This window comes from Mirounga leonina, unplaced genomic scaffold (assembly GCF_011800145.1).
Source record: "Mirounga leonina isolate KUSES-001 unplaced genomic scaffold, KU_Mleo_1.0 Mir_173, whole genome shotgun sequence".
Taxonomy (NCBI): Eukaryota; Metazoa; Chordata; class Mammalia; order Carnivora; family Phocidae; genus Mirounga; species Mirounga leonina.
In genome coordinates this window covers 39,921,759-39,936,576 of record NW_023270447.1, presented here as the reverse complement: position 1 = coordinate 39,936,576, position 14,818 = coordinate 39,921,759, and the positions used below count along the sequence as shown (strand labels likewise).

The 14,818-nt window shown below is 35.4% G+C and overlaps 1 protein-coding gene across 11 annotated transcripts in view; it reads left to right on the top strand.

Moving 5' to 3' along the window:
* The window catches only part of MIER1 (MIER1 transcriptional regulator), a 65,081-nt gene extending 53,301 nt beyond the window's left edge, over window positions 1–11,780 (top strand). For all 11 annotated transcript variants that reach the window (XM_035018318.1, XM_035018319.1, XM_035018320.1 and 8 more), the window contains 3 exons: window positions 1,943–2,070; window positions 6,287–6,426; window positions 8,829–11,780. In XM_035018318.1, the coding sequence (XP_034874209.1) occupies window positions 1,943–2,070; window positions 6,287–6,426; window positions 8,829–9,157 (597 nt within the window). In that variant the 3' untranslated portion in view covers window positions 9,158–11,780. The remainder of the gene's footprint in view (window positions 1–1,942; window positions 2,071–6,286; window positions 6,427–8,828) is intronic.
* The last annotated feature ends 3,038 nt before the right edge of the window (window positions 11,781–14,818 follow it).

Here is a 14,818-nt window from a genome sequence, read left to right as displayed (position 1 = left end):
TTTCTTTATTTTGTTGTGCATTAACTAGTTTATTTATTTATTTTGAGAGAGCGAGAGTAGGGGTGGGGGAGCAGAGAGAATCTTAAGTAGGCTCCACACCCAGTGCGGAGCTTGACATGGTGCTGGATCCCATGACCCCGAGATCATGAGTGAGCTGAAATCAAGAGTCGGATGTTCAATCAACTGAGCGACTCAGATGCCCCTAACTAGTTTACTCTTGATTATCTTGTTGCATTTTGGTATTTGACATCAGACATAACTACTAATAAGAAATTTTGAGTCTTAGAATTGGTGTCAAAAATGGATCCTACCCCTTAATGTTGTGTCCAAATCATCTGATTACCTCCAGCATAGGGAATATTCTGTGAAAGGAGTGCATTATACTAATGACTAGACATGTATGTTTCTGATTGTAAAAAACAAAAAAATAGTTTCATGGTTGAATGGAGCAACATTTTGGGATGAGCGTTTTCTAGCATTCCTGCTTGGATTAAAACACTATATTAACCAAACCATGCTGGATTATCTATGGAGGGGACTCCTAGAGTGATAAGCTAGTATGATAGCTAGCAGCAGCAAGGAATCCCTTTTTTTTAGGGAGTAAGAACTTAATAGGTAACTTGAAACAACTAGCCAAAAAAGTCTTTAATGTAATTTTGAAAACAAGACCTTTATTTCTTAAAATATTTGGGATGGTGATATTTCAGTCTTACAGAACTCAATTGACCTGTCTATACCAATATACTAGTTACAGTGAACAAAAAGAGGACAGTTATTCCTTAAGAAGGAGAATGGTCCAGTGAAAATATTAAGATTGTTTTTATACCTGGAATTGAAGTTTGGAACTTAATCATGAGTTCTAGGCTTACTTTATTAAAGATTTTTCATAAAATTGTTAACATTGCATGCCCCAAAATATATCCAATTTTTGCTTTCAGTAAAGTACAGTTGACTTGGCTTATGTCTATATAGAAATAAGATTCTAAAGGAGGCAAAAAAAGAGCTTGAGATTATTAAAAAAAAACAAAAAAACCCAAAAAACTTGATAGCTTTCAGTCTTAGAGCAAGATGGGCCAAATTTGTAAAGTGCAAGCATAAGGGAAGAAAGAAAATGTATGTCAAGTAGTGAAATGAGGATATCATCAAATTGACTTTAGGTGCATTCAGTCTGACAGGATACCTACTTCAAAATTAGAAATTTATGGGTTTATGGGTTTAAAGCAATGTGGTCTTACATCCCAACACTCATGCAGATAGCCTTTTTTCTTTTAAACTCCCAGTACTTTATTATATATATCAACCCTACCACAGCTCTCCAAGCTAAGTAGCAAAAAGAGCAAGTTGTCCACATCATTTGCCAGTCCCATTGGTGCTGACCGTTTATGGAAGGGGAAATCACTCATTCACACAAATAGAGCACAGTTACTGGAGTAATTTAGTGAACAACGAATTAGAATTGGCATTATTATAATACTTTTCAACTCACTGTGGAATATTCTCAGCCTTTTTAGAAAATAAAATAACTGAGTCTGGATCACCAGTGGGACTACTAAGAGAATCTTTTAAATGGGAATTTAAAGGTAGACTCCCTAGGTACCCTGTGAGTAAAAGTATTTGCAAACTGTTTATAACATTAATTTTAGCTCAAATGCCACTTCCAGGTATTTTCAATAGAGGAGTGTTTATAGTAAATTAAGATGATAGTTTTTTAAAAAGTGTAACACTAAATATCTGAAGATTTGTTGCCAGTGTATTATTTCTCTAAATGGGAGTTTGGAAAGAGTAGTTTTTAACAAAGCTGCTGCAGTGTTGTATTTTATACAATGTATTATATATTACTTAAGGTACATACAAATTTATTTTCAGACTTCAGATATTTTTCATGAAATAACTCCTTTAAGGAAGAGCTGATTCTTAAAAACAAGTGTTTTGTTTCTTACAGGTTCGAACAAGGTCAGTTGGTGAATGTGTAGCATTCTATTATATGTGGAAAAAATCTGAACGTTACGATTTCTTTGCTCAGCAAACACGATTTGGAAAAAAGAAATATAATCTTCATCCTGGTGTAACGTGAGTTTATTTTTTCTGTTGAGTCATATATTTTTGTTCTTGAATTTTTTCTTCAGAAAATTGTAATTTTTAGTATCTTCATTTTCCAGTAGGATAAAAGTTTACATTAGTTTAAATTTATCCACTTACAGACATATTTTCATAGGGCATTTAGACTTTTCAGTGTCTTATGAAACATAAACTACAATTCATATTGCTTGAGACAATAAATACCTCAAAGCAAATATTAGAGTATGTTTCCAGGAAAGGAAATGGATCATAACAGCTGTTAAAGCATGTTTTTGTTAATTTCTGTTCCATTGAGTATAAGCACATAGTTTTAATCTAATAATACTGTGAGCACAGTGAGAATAGGAAAAAGACTCTTTTCAAAAGCTATATGGTATGCCTAATAGAGGCCCTTTAAAAAGGAATGGAAATTAGTATTTTTCTTTGTCCCGTCTACTTTTGATCCCAGGAACCAAAATAAGATTTGGGTATAGATGATATAAAAGGGAAAAGACAGAGAGATAAGAAGTCAGGTCAAATTTCATTTTCTTTTTTGTTACAAAGTTTTTTAAAGAGGAAAGAATATGTCCATGGTGACTTCCCTTTTCCCAGATTTCCTGAAACCTTTCCCCTAACAGAAATATTTAATAATTAGTCCTGCAACTTTAGCTTACTCCCAGTGAAATAGGGAGTATGAGTTCTTATTATATGTAGTCTTCATGCAAAATGCCTTGTATGCCTGTACCAGTCACCATGCTAAATCTCTTAGCCTCATTCAGTCTAGCTTTGGAAAAAAACTGTCCCTGCTGCCACTGGTAATTTGTTACTTAAGTACATAGAGTATTGAATGAACTTTTCGTCTCTCGTTGAGTTGCTCTGAGATGTTGGAATTAAACTTTACCATTCTATCCTTGATTATTTTCTGCTTTTTACAGAATAAAAATAATGCTAAGTTGGAACTTCATTTGGTCAGTGTGTACCAGTAAAGTTCTTAGGGTTGGCCAAATAACTGCCTTTGAAAGAAGTGCTTATATGCATATTTGATTGTGCTTTGCAAACTCCTAGGCTAGACTGTTTCTTGGTCATGTTCATTTACAGGTGTCTCTGCTGGTCACTTTCCTGGAGGATTAAACACTCTTAAATCCAAAGCAAAATTATCTAAAAGGGAATAAATGGGTATGATTGCCCTTGGAAATCATGGGACATTGGACTCTGTGCCTCATCCCCCATTATTCAAAGCTCATGATGGCTAGAGTAGAATTTCATACATAGTATTCCAAATTTTATCTAATTGCTTAATGTTACAAGTTTATAGTTAATTTTTTTCTTGGTGATTTATTGGTAATATTGAGGTATAATGATGTAGAACTAGATAGTGATCTAGTCTTCAGAGTATATCTTAAAATAGTCAGTTTTCAAGCTATTCTATAGGGAAAAGCAATAGTAACATCTTTCATTTTTTTCACCCATTTCAGAAATAATGTTCACACACGAACTACAGGCAATCTGTCGTCACCAGCAGTAAGAACATAAGAATTGCCATGCTGGGTCAGACCCATGGTCCATCCAGTTTTCTCTTTCAGAAAGCATCACCAAGGGAAGTGTTGTGGGCTGGCTTAGTTGGTCCTCTGTGCTGTCAAGCTCAACAGGTTAGGTAGGGATGTGCTGCCAAACATTTGAGTTTCTCTGATAATCTCTCCATAGCTTCTGGAAACTTTTTGACGATCCTTATATCTGTAACCTTGATTCCTCTTAAGGTTAAGTATTCAGTAGGTGGAGTAGCTGCAGTTACCATATTATCTCTTTTCTCATGCTTTAAGATTTTTACAGTGGTCCCCTGGTATAATGGTAGGAAGTGAACAAATGTGTTTTTGTCCCCCTAGGCGAGAATATGGTGGTTTTTGTAGGCTTCAGTTATGTCCCCTGTGGGTGTTTCATAAAGTTTTTTTTTTTCTGACAGAACTGTAATGTTTTATTCCTATTTATCCCTTTTAGCTGTGCTACATCTTCTGTAAGAAGCTGTGACCAGACTATAATTATTGCCCAGACAGGGAGAAATTGTGGTTTTCTATAAATATGGAGATTCTTTTCAGTTTGCTTTCAGGACCTCCTTCTGTTTTTAGTTGCACTTCCAGTGCACAAAACATTAAGTTATTATTATAAGACAGAAATTTGAGTTTTTTCATCTTCCTTTTTTAGTCAAAATCCATAGTTAGAGCACACTATCCTGAAAGTTATTTGTTCATTTTTCTGTTTCATTTTTACCTTCCATTTGTTCACCAGAATGAAGCGCATTTGCCATTTTTATGCTTTATAAACAACCTTTGCAAAGATCTTCCTGCAGATTTTCTCTAGTCACTACCTGGAAGAACTGGTAGCCATATGCAAATTAGAGACTTTACTGTAACAGCCTTGCAAATAATTTTTTTTTTTTAGTAAAAGTTAACCCATCATAACTCTGGTTATCTGAATGCTTCCGACCTCCTGGGTGGCCCACCTGACTTCTTCCTTACTCATTGTGGATGCCATTCATCCTTAAGAAATGATAATTCTTTTACAATATCATTGCAGTATCTAGTCAATTCTAGCTTCCTTTGCTTGGCTTTTCACATCCTCCATTATCCATCCCTACCATACCAAATTTATTTCCAACAATTCCTCATCATGTATCATCTGTTCTTCTTAGTCCTGGCCTCCGAAATTCCTTTGCATTCATACTCCTTTGTATTTCCGTGTGCTTCAGATTTGTTACATAATTGTTCTGGAATTATGATAAATGGCATAAAGCTGGAGGGGGGACTAAAACACCATTTAATTCTACTCGTAGGCAAGGAAAATAAGGCCTAGAATGGTAAATTGATTAGCTCATGGTGTTTTGTACCTCAGACTGTTGAAAGCTTCAGGTCCCTATATTTATTGTATCTTCATATCCCAGGGGACAGTGTGATCATGTAGTTTGATATTCTAGCTACAGTGAATAGTCTGTTGTAGACTATTACCGCACTTTGAGTAAAATCCTAAGCCTTTCCACTGTTTCCTTCTTACATTCTTACTTACTTGCTCAGAAAGTCTCAGGATTTGTCTTAATATTTCTATTACAGTTATTCTGAGGGAATTTTAAAGTAATGGCTTTATGGTTTTTTTGAGCTTCTGTTCTGTGCCATGCACAGCTTAGGCACAGGTGGTGCAGTGGTGAACAAAAAGACTAAAATTCCTGCCTTTGGGGCATGAGTCCAGCACTGGTATCAGCAGACTTTCTCCGTAAAGAGCTAGAGTAAATATTTGCGGCTTTGCGGGCCTTTGGTTCTCTCGCAACCACCCAGCTCTGCTGTTGTGCAAAAGCAATCATAGATACTATGTAAATGAGTGAATGTGGCTATGTCCCATCAGAATACTACTCACAAAACCGGTGGCCAGCCCACAAGCCATAGTTTGCTGACCTTTATTCTAATGACCTAATAGCACTTCATAGTTTACAAAAACACTTTCCTGCACACATCTTGTGCAGCAACTCTGTGTGGTAGATACATACATGATGTTCTAGGTAAAGACACTAAACCGCAGAGATAAGTGTTTTAGCCCAGCTCTTCTGACCCCAACCCAGAGTCACTTAATACAGCAGCCTCCCATGCCATATAGTTCAGGAATAACTTAGGGAAGAAGTGAGTTCACCTCTAGTGGTATGCTGGCAGACAAAGCCAGCGGATAAGCTCAGGAACTTAGCCTTTTATAGCTCAGATCTAGCAGAAAGGTAATACAGAAGATACCCAGGAAAGTTCAGGGAAGTGATTCATTGGTAGGCCATAATTTGTCTTCCAGGTACTGCTATAGCCATCACATAGTCTTTAGGAGCTTTAAAATTTCAAGCTTTCTTTGTGCAGAAATTCTTCTGTACTCCTGATTGGTACCATCCCTCTCTTCACTTACAGAACCACTGATTTTAATTGGGCCACTCTGAGCACTTGCCTATAGTTTTAAAAGTTTTAAAACTTCCTATAGGTATCTAAAATTTGCTAGTTTAAAGCCCTTATACATTTTTCCAACAAACATGTAACCAAAAGGAGCTTTCCATTTAAATGTTCAGATCCTGGTGGGGTAGATGAGGCACTGGAATGAATGTAAGTGAAAATTAGGACATATTTAATAAAGCCTTCTAAATTTAACCTCAGTTTTAATTTTCAGCTTTTTTTAATGTAAGAAAATAACTTTTATTTCACTTAATTTTAAGGGATTATATGGATCGTCTTCTAGATGAAAGTGAAAGTGCTGCGTCTAGTCGAGCACCATCCCCTCCCCCAACTGCCTCAAACAGTAGTAACAGCCAGTCTGAGAAAGAAGATGGCACTATCAGCAATAGTAATCAGAATGGTAAGCAACTAGAGAAGTACTTTGGTTTGTTCATGATGAAGGGCACTTTTCTTTTAGTAGCCCAGGCAATTCAGTTTTGGTTTGTATTAAACTTCCAATGCAGAAGTTGTAAAAATAGTAATTATAAATACCCACCGAACGAATATACATAATAACCAGCATACATACATACTAACACAGAATACAGATTGGAAAGAATTCCTGTTGACATCACTAAAAACTAAGTTTAATAAAAATAAACCATCAATAGTGACCATTTCTTTTAAGGAATTTATTCTTTTTGAGTAGCATTGATTTTCTTCATCAGTTGGGATGCTTGGATAGAATTTTCTTGTTAACTCTTAGACCAAAACACCAGCCATTTAGCCATTTCACATCAGAAGTACACAGGCATTTATGAAATACTTTGAAAGCTGTAACACTTTATCAGGAAAGTGCTTTAAGCATTTGGTGAAAAGAAGTAGATAATAAGGGCATGGTTTTGAATAGTTTTCTCTCTGATAGCATAATAACCTTGAAGGATGAGAAAAGATAAAGCACATGTCAGGGTCTGCATTAAAACTGTACAGAAACATTTCTATTTTTATCTCCGTGAGAAAGAAGCAAATGACATTCCATTATGTTTGAGGTTCAGGTAATGTTCTTGTTTAAAATATACAGTGGACCAAAGATCATTGTGCTGGTAAGACCTAGTCAGAGAATTATTTTGATTTCTGCTTTAATTAAAATGGTCTTCCTAAGTAAGACAGTTGCCAAGCAGAGACTAATAAAGCCTTTCACTCCTCTAAAAGAGGAAACTCGTGAATTAGAGATAAGTTCTGCACCTGCATTCTGATGTAACAGTCTTAAGGGAGGGCCAGTGGAGAGCTAAGCTCCCCAACAGAAGTTAGAAGAACACTGAACCGATTATCCCTTATTCTGACCTTTGGTCTCACACTGGCACTGCTGGAGTGAATATACTTTGTTCATTTGATGACCCCTCTCTGTTCCTTCACTACTTCCCCCTAAGAACAAGCCAGACGAACAAAAAAGAGGGCTCAGCAGCCATTTTTTGGTTCTAAACGGGTTTGAGGGCATGTTGTTTAATGCTATCCTGAAGTAGAGTAAGAAGCTAAGAGTCTGACCTTACGACTCTTAGCTTCTTACTCTAGCTCAGGGACGCATACAGTTGATACTACTTTCCCTGTGTGCTCATGATACCAAATTGTTTCTCTTTGTTTTCTTTTTTAACCATTTGATGAGAATATGCAGTTAACCTAAGGAGGTGTTTATAAATTACTTATAAATTATTCAGTATCCCAGAAGCCATTCACCTAGGTACCCATAGTCAAGATTCCCAGGTTTTTCAAGGAAAGGAAGGAATTCTCCAGTGTGATTTTATTTCTTTTCGTAAGGGGCTTAGTGTCTTGAAATCTTATTTTTTACCTACTCACAGTGGTCACATAGCTCTTTGGGCTTACTGTAACAGTATCATTTCTTCTGCATCGTGATGCACAATCCCCATATGCATTTATGATTTGAGTGCACTTTTGAGTTGGGGACATAGAATATTTTCTTTGACCCAAATGTAGTATTTGAGGCTCATCCTTTATCCTTATTTAATAATTAAATTAAAATTTAATTATCTCCAGTGGCACATTCTGTAAGTATCCAAAATGTCTAGTTCATTTTGCAGTCAACTCTAACGTGCCTTTTTTACTGTAACTTGTAGTAAATAATTATTCTCTTTTCTCACCTGTTACGGAGGAATTTGTGTTTGCTTTTATGACTTTCAAATGTATGTTTGGACAGTGCAAGCATTAATTTTTTAACATTGTGACAGATTATTTAAATCTATTTAGATAAATATAATGTGTGATCTTTACCCTTAAAGCACAATACCCATGGGTTTACTTACATTAAGAATAAAAGTCATGTCATTTTATATGGCAGTAGAAAACTCAAGCTTCTAATGAATGTCAATTTTTTTTTATATAGTTTTAGAAAGTTATTACCATTTTGCTAATTTGTGTGTATCTTTGCTTTAATTTAGCTTATTTAGACTACTGGACCCAGTGCTTATTTGTTGTTACATAACACCAACATGCTCCTAATATATGCCAGAATCTATTCTCTTAATTCTTTATATTTATTAAGTTACTTAATTTTCATAGCGAGCCTGTAAGTCTCTTATTACATATTGTATATGTAATGAAACTGAGGTACAAAGAATGTAAGTAACTTTTGCCCAAGGCGACACAGTTACTCAGTAAATAGAGCCAGAGTTCAGACCATATGGGGTACATATAGATTCGACACTTCTCATCCTTGATGAAAAGCTGTTTTACAATAGCTGTTTTAGAATAGTTTACAAAGTTAGCTTTTTAATACTAGCAGTTTCACTTATGTTTCTTCCAATGTAGGGGTGTCATCTAATGGACCAGGTGAAATGTTGAGCAAAGAAGAAATCAAAGTTGAAGGGTTACACGTTAATGGACCAACAGGTGGAAATAAGAGACCACTTCATGCAGATATGGATACTAATGGTTATGAAACCGATAATCTTACCACTGACCCAAAACTTGCCCATATGACTGCAAGAAATGAAAATGATTTTGATGAAAAAAGTGAGAGACCTGCCAAAAGGCGAAGGGTAAACAGCAATGGAAAAGAAAGTCCAGGTTCTTCTGAATTTTTCCAAGAAGCAGTGTCACATGGAAAATTTGAAGAACTTGAAAACACAGATGACTAAATTTTAGACTTGTTTTACTTTCTTTGGAGTAAAATCTGGTGTGACTAAAATTTTCAGGGTTGATGGGTTACCTTAAAAAGTTGATTTCCTTGAAGCAGTTGGTTAAAATTTTGAAAATTTGAATTGAGTCCTAACTTTAGTAAATAAGATTTCATAATTCTGCCCTTTGTAGACTTTTTACTTTAAAAGTGTAAAGACCCTGTTAAGGATAAAAGAAACAGTTTAGTAAATTTGAATGAACTACAGAACTATCTGTACCTTCTCATTTGATGTATTAATCTTAAAAGCTCACTACAGGTACTTTTTGCTTAGTTTTTGGTAGAGAAGAAAAAACCACGTTCAAATTTCTGTTTAACACCAGTTTTTCTGAGTTTCTTGAGATGTCTTTATCTTTTATAAGAGACATTTTTCTCTCCATACAAATTGAGTGTCATTATTAAGGAAACCCTTATGAATCCTGAAAGTAAAGTTATGCTAGCATGATTTTTTTATATATAGAAGTTTAAAAATAAACCAAGTCAGGTTTGTATATGTAAAATTGTTGACATCAATGATGTCTTTCCATATTCTTATCTGGGCTTAAGAAATACATTCTGTATTTTTCCAGATTCTTTGTAGCCTTTGAAAGATTTTTACAGTACATATGTCTTGACTGAGCTGTCCTTTCTTAATACAAAAGCTTGTATAATTTTCTTAACTTGTACAGTTGGTAAACTTTTATGAGAGGAATTGATATTCTGAGTCTGTCAGCTTTCATTTTATTTTGCTAAGGTTTTTCTAATGAATTTTTAAGTGTTTGTGTAGTAACTAAGTCATGTTTCTTATACAGGTGGTAAAAGTATTCATAAAGGATTGTGAAAATTTGTTTTTTTCAAATTTCTACTTAAGGACAAATAGTTTGAGAATTTTGAAGTTAAGCATGATACCTAGATTGCATAGTTTGTTTTGCGTTTGCTATAATTTTCAAAATTATTTTTGAAGCAAGACAAAAGTTTAATGTTGGTTTAAGTGCTTCAATATATCATGCTGACCAGAATCCTGTTCGGTTATTTTTATATGCATTATAAAATTTGCCATTTTTGCATTAACTAAACAGGGGAAAAGGTCAAGCAATATTTAGATGTTGGCGCACATAAGGAGTTCGCAGATAACAATACTGGTTTTATGAGGAAAAAGTGATGTTCCAAAATGAAAAGATGTATAACCATTGCTCTGTGTGATTACAAATAGGACCATCCATTTGCATAGCCTTGCAAGAGTGCCATTTTATTTTTAGTGCAAAATTCTTGTTAAAAATGTAGTTTTATACAGCTGATAGACCAACCTATATCCAAACTTTTATAAAAGATTATTAACTATTCTTGTTTTTTCACACAGGCATACCCCAAATGCTTATACTGATTCATTTTCAGCCATCAGTTCAAGAGCTAATGCCTTTTTAAAATAAATCTTCTGTGGTCTTGTTTTTAATGGCTCAACTGTTTTATGCAATTGAGTAAAGGTTTGCACTGAGAAGTTATGGTTTAGGCCTTACCCCATGAAGTATTACTATTAACATATGTTCAGTCTGCTTCCTTCCACCAATGTGAACAACTCTTCTCCCCAAACAGTGTTAAAAAGCCACTTTACAACGCTTGACTTCATTTAATGCACATTCACTGTTATATACATATCTGAGTAAATCAAAGTTTTGGGTGGAAGTGTTAAGCGTGAATTTTTTGTTGCTTTTGTTTTGTTTTACCTACAACATTAATTTATCCAGAATGGCAGCTTTAGCATATGGTCACAATCCATTTTCTAAATCAGTTTTTATTACATGAATCCAAAGTGTCCTAGCTCTTTGTCAAAGATGATCTATAGAAGTGTTTCAAATGAAGAGTGACGCTGTACTTTTTAAGTTGTTGCAATATTAGAGATGCTATTTTCACCTTTTTTTCAAGATGCATTTTGTTTGCAGGTTTGTGAAGTTCTTGGAAACTAATACTACAGGAACATTTTTAGTACATTCTCAGGCATGTCTGCAAATATGGCACATGTACACATGTTAGGAAATTTTACTTAATCTTATCTTTTTAAAGTACGCCTAATGAAAGACATTCCACTATTATAATACATAATGCTCAGCTTTTCGTGAACAAATATTTAATTGTATTTTGTGTTTATACAGGTATTTCACACACTTTGTTCTTCATAATGCAGCCACTATAAATACGTCATTGCACTACTTTAAAATTTTTAGTAATATCATGAATTTAATTTGCTTTAAGATTTAGTACATTTCATAACTCTTGAACTCTTAACAAACTGCATTGGGAAAAGAAGCTTTGTTAATAGTTACTTAGTTTCCCCCACCCCATACCCACCCTCAGCAAAGCACTATTATTTTCATCTGAAATGGTATTGTTTTATAATGTGTTTTCAAATAGAGTTCAGAATCTGCAACTCAGTTCAACACAAGTGTGTTGAGCTTTAAAATGTATTTGAATATTTAAATAGGCATTTAAAATTATGAATTAGATGTTTTTAAATTTATGCATAGTAATTTTGCACTGTAAAATAATTCCTTTTCCCATTCCCTGTCTGCCATTCTGAATATGCTTATTAAAATATTTTTTTAAACATACTTGTCTACGTAATACCGTGTGAATGATTTTCATTAGATTGATTCACTAGGTTTTACTTAACAGATTTTAAGTTTGTATAATACATACTGTTCACAATGCAAATATATATAATCTCTGTTCCTTCTTCTCCTAGGTATATCACATGAACTAGTGTTTGAGTGGCTTCTGATCCCTTTGACCTCATCTTGGGTGATGTATTTTTGTCTTTTTTCCTCCAGGGAGATCCTTTGGTCTTTGGACCTCTATTCACCCATTTCTCTTTCTCTAAACTATGTAATTACAAATTTTCCCTGTCTTTTGTCGTACAGTTCATATCAATAATTTTGCAAAACACTTTTGTCACAATACTTAACTTTCCTTTAAATGGTAAATTAAGAGTGGGCATTTTATAAGTGAGGGTTGTTGAATTTCCATAGGGAAGGTGTACGCTGATGACCCTAGAGGTGTGTAACTGATTGGCTTTATATCACTACTAAGTGCCAAAACAGAAATAAAAAGTTTCCCATACATAATTCATATTTATGAAAATTGACAGGGCGGAAAATCATAAAATATAGGGAAGAACAAGAATTTCTAAATTTTAAGCCTTTTATTCTAAAAATGATCTTTTCTTTCTGTATTACATAATTCCATGGATTAATTTTTTAAATCATAAAATCAACTCTTTAATAAAAACCAAGTTTATCCTTTGCAAAATCTTGTAGGGTTATTCCCCCAAGTCATGGGCTGAGGGAGTAGCCTCATTTTCTAATATCAGTTCTCCATAAGCTCATTTATTATGTGCCCTTAGTATAGAGCCGACATCTTTTGACATCTGTAAGTATACATGAGTTTTTCCTTTTCTGACCATGATTTTTTTTTTATCTTCGCTTGTTTTTATACCTGTTCCTATGGCTTATTTAGGATGTATGATATGCTTAAAATGTCATTTTGCTTGCTCTAAGAAATTTGAACACCATCTTAAAGGCTACCTATTCTCTGAAGGACACTGAAGAACTGCCACATAAACTGGAGCTGAACTCCGTTCTCTGTGCAAATTGATGGTAAAGGCTTCTTCACATTGAAATGTCAGCAGGACAAGTCTGCATATATCCTATTATCCAGCAGATATTTAGGCCTATGCTTGTACCAGCTACTGTGCTTGGCTTGTGGCTTCAGAAACCTGTAGCACATTCTCTTCATCAAAGAGAAGGCATTAGCAGGTAAGGGCTATGGGTAGAAGTATATGCTTAGCACAGAGGGTGCAGAAGGAGAGAAACCGCAGGCACGATGTGAAGGAAACCATTTACTAGGCTTTGTGTCATAGAATTTTAGCTAAATAAGATTTTCCTTGAGCTTAATATTTTGGTTAGAAATTAAGCACCATGAAATATATGTACAATTCTCCTAAGACCATTTATTTTTAACTTTTACTGCAGGACTGATTACAACATAACAGCTACGGATTATTCAGGACTCATCCTTTTTCTCACGTCCAGTGAGTGCTATTGTAAGGGTAGGGATCCTGATTCCCTAAAGTTTGGAGGCCTAATGCAAATTTGGCCTGGTTATGAAACATTCACTTTCTAGTAACATGATAGCATGGGCTAAATGTGTCTTTCTGCACACCCAGCTAGAACTTGCTTGTAGAGCTAGGGGGTTCTAAAATAAATAGTTTTGCTCTTTTCTCTCTGAAAGAATATGAACTTTGGATTAATTTAAGGACTATACACTTCTTTTGGTTGGGGGGGGTGGGGAGGCCAGAGGGAGAGGAGGAGAGAGAATCCACACCCAATGCGGGGCTTGATCTCACAACCTGAGGTCATGACCTGATCTGAAATCAAGAGTTGGACACTTAACCGACTGAACCACCCAGGCACCCCTACACTTAAATTTTTTTAGAGAGAACAGAGATCTGGACCCTCAAGTGGTTTCTCCTAGAACTGTAAGAGATCAAGCAGAGAGTGGCATCAGGCTAATCTGAGCCACTGTAAATTCCTGACCAAAAAGAAAATCAAGATTTAGTGAAAGAGCTTGCTCCAAAAAGAGACTTTTTAATACTTGACTCCTCCTCTGTCAGCAGTTGTGCTTTAGCTGAGTGAACATGAGAGATCTGTTCTGGCTAGGAGCTAATAGTAGTGCCAGTCATTCTGAGTATGGATATCCCATTAGTCCCCTCCGCATATATAGTTGTGGTAGGTGGAAATTCATTCGGATGACTCATTCCAGAGAGCCTGAATTATGAGCTTCATGAACTGTTGCCATGTGGCCTCTCTACTATGTCAGGGTCTGCATTTGTCCGCCAGTGTGTAGTAGACGGGCATTTGCACTTAAAAACATAAACACCTGAACTGCCCATCTGTAAAGTAAGGATGAAACTTACTGGGCCAGTATCACAGGGCTGTATTGGGATGTGAAAATCACATGTAAGAATAAAAAAATCACACATAAGGAAATCTCTCTAGAGAGCACTAGGTAAAGATCCAGTAGTAGTAGTACAGGTCTATAATCCCTTATCCAAAATTCTAGTGGCCAGCATTCTTTAGATTTTAGAGAAGTACTGTTTTAAAGAACATCCATAGCCACGTCTAGAACCTAGGATTAAAAACACTTTCGTCCACCATAAAATGTATTCATGTTCACACACATTTCAGGTCAGATATTGCTGCCAAATGAGTTAGGCAATAAACTCAAGAAAAAAAACCCTTCGATTTCAGAATCGCAAACTTACGGTAGCCTTCAAATTTTGCTAGCACTCACTTAGCAGTTGAATCCAATTTCCTCTACTTTGCTATGTAACTGGCAAGGAGACATGTAAATAGGAAGCCAAACATAAACCGGTAGGTGTGTTTTGATAACATACGCAGCTCCAGCAGAACCCTGCACACCCTGGGCCTTCTAAAGCGCCAACAAGTACCCTGGAAATGAAGCAACTGGTGAGAGGAGCCGGCCAAAGTCCAGATGTGACCCTTCTAGAGCCTCCCATACAGTCCCCTCATTTTACGGAAGGGGAAAACCTAAGACCCAAAATGGAAAAACGATTTGTCCAACAACCTCA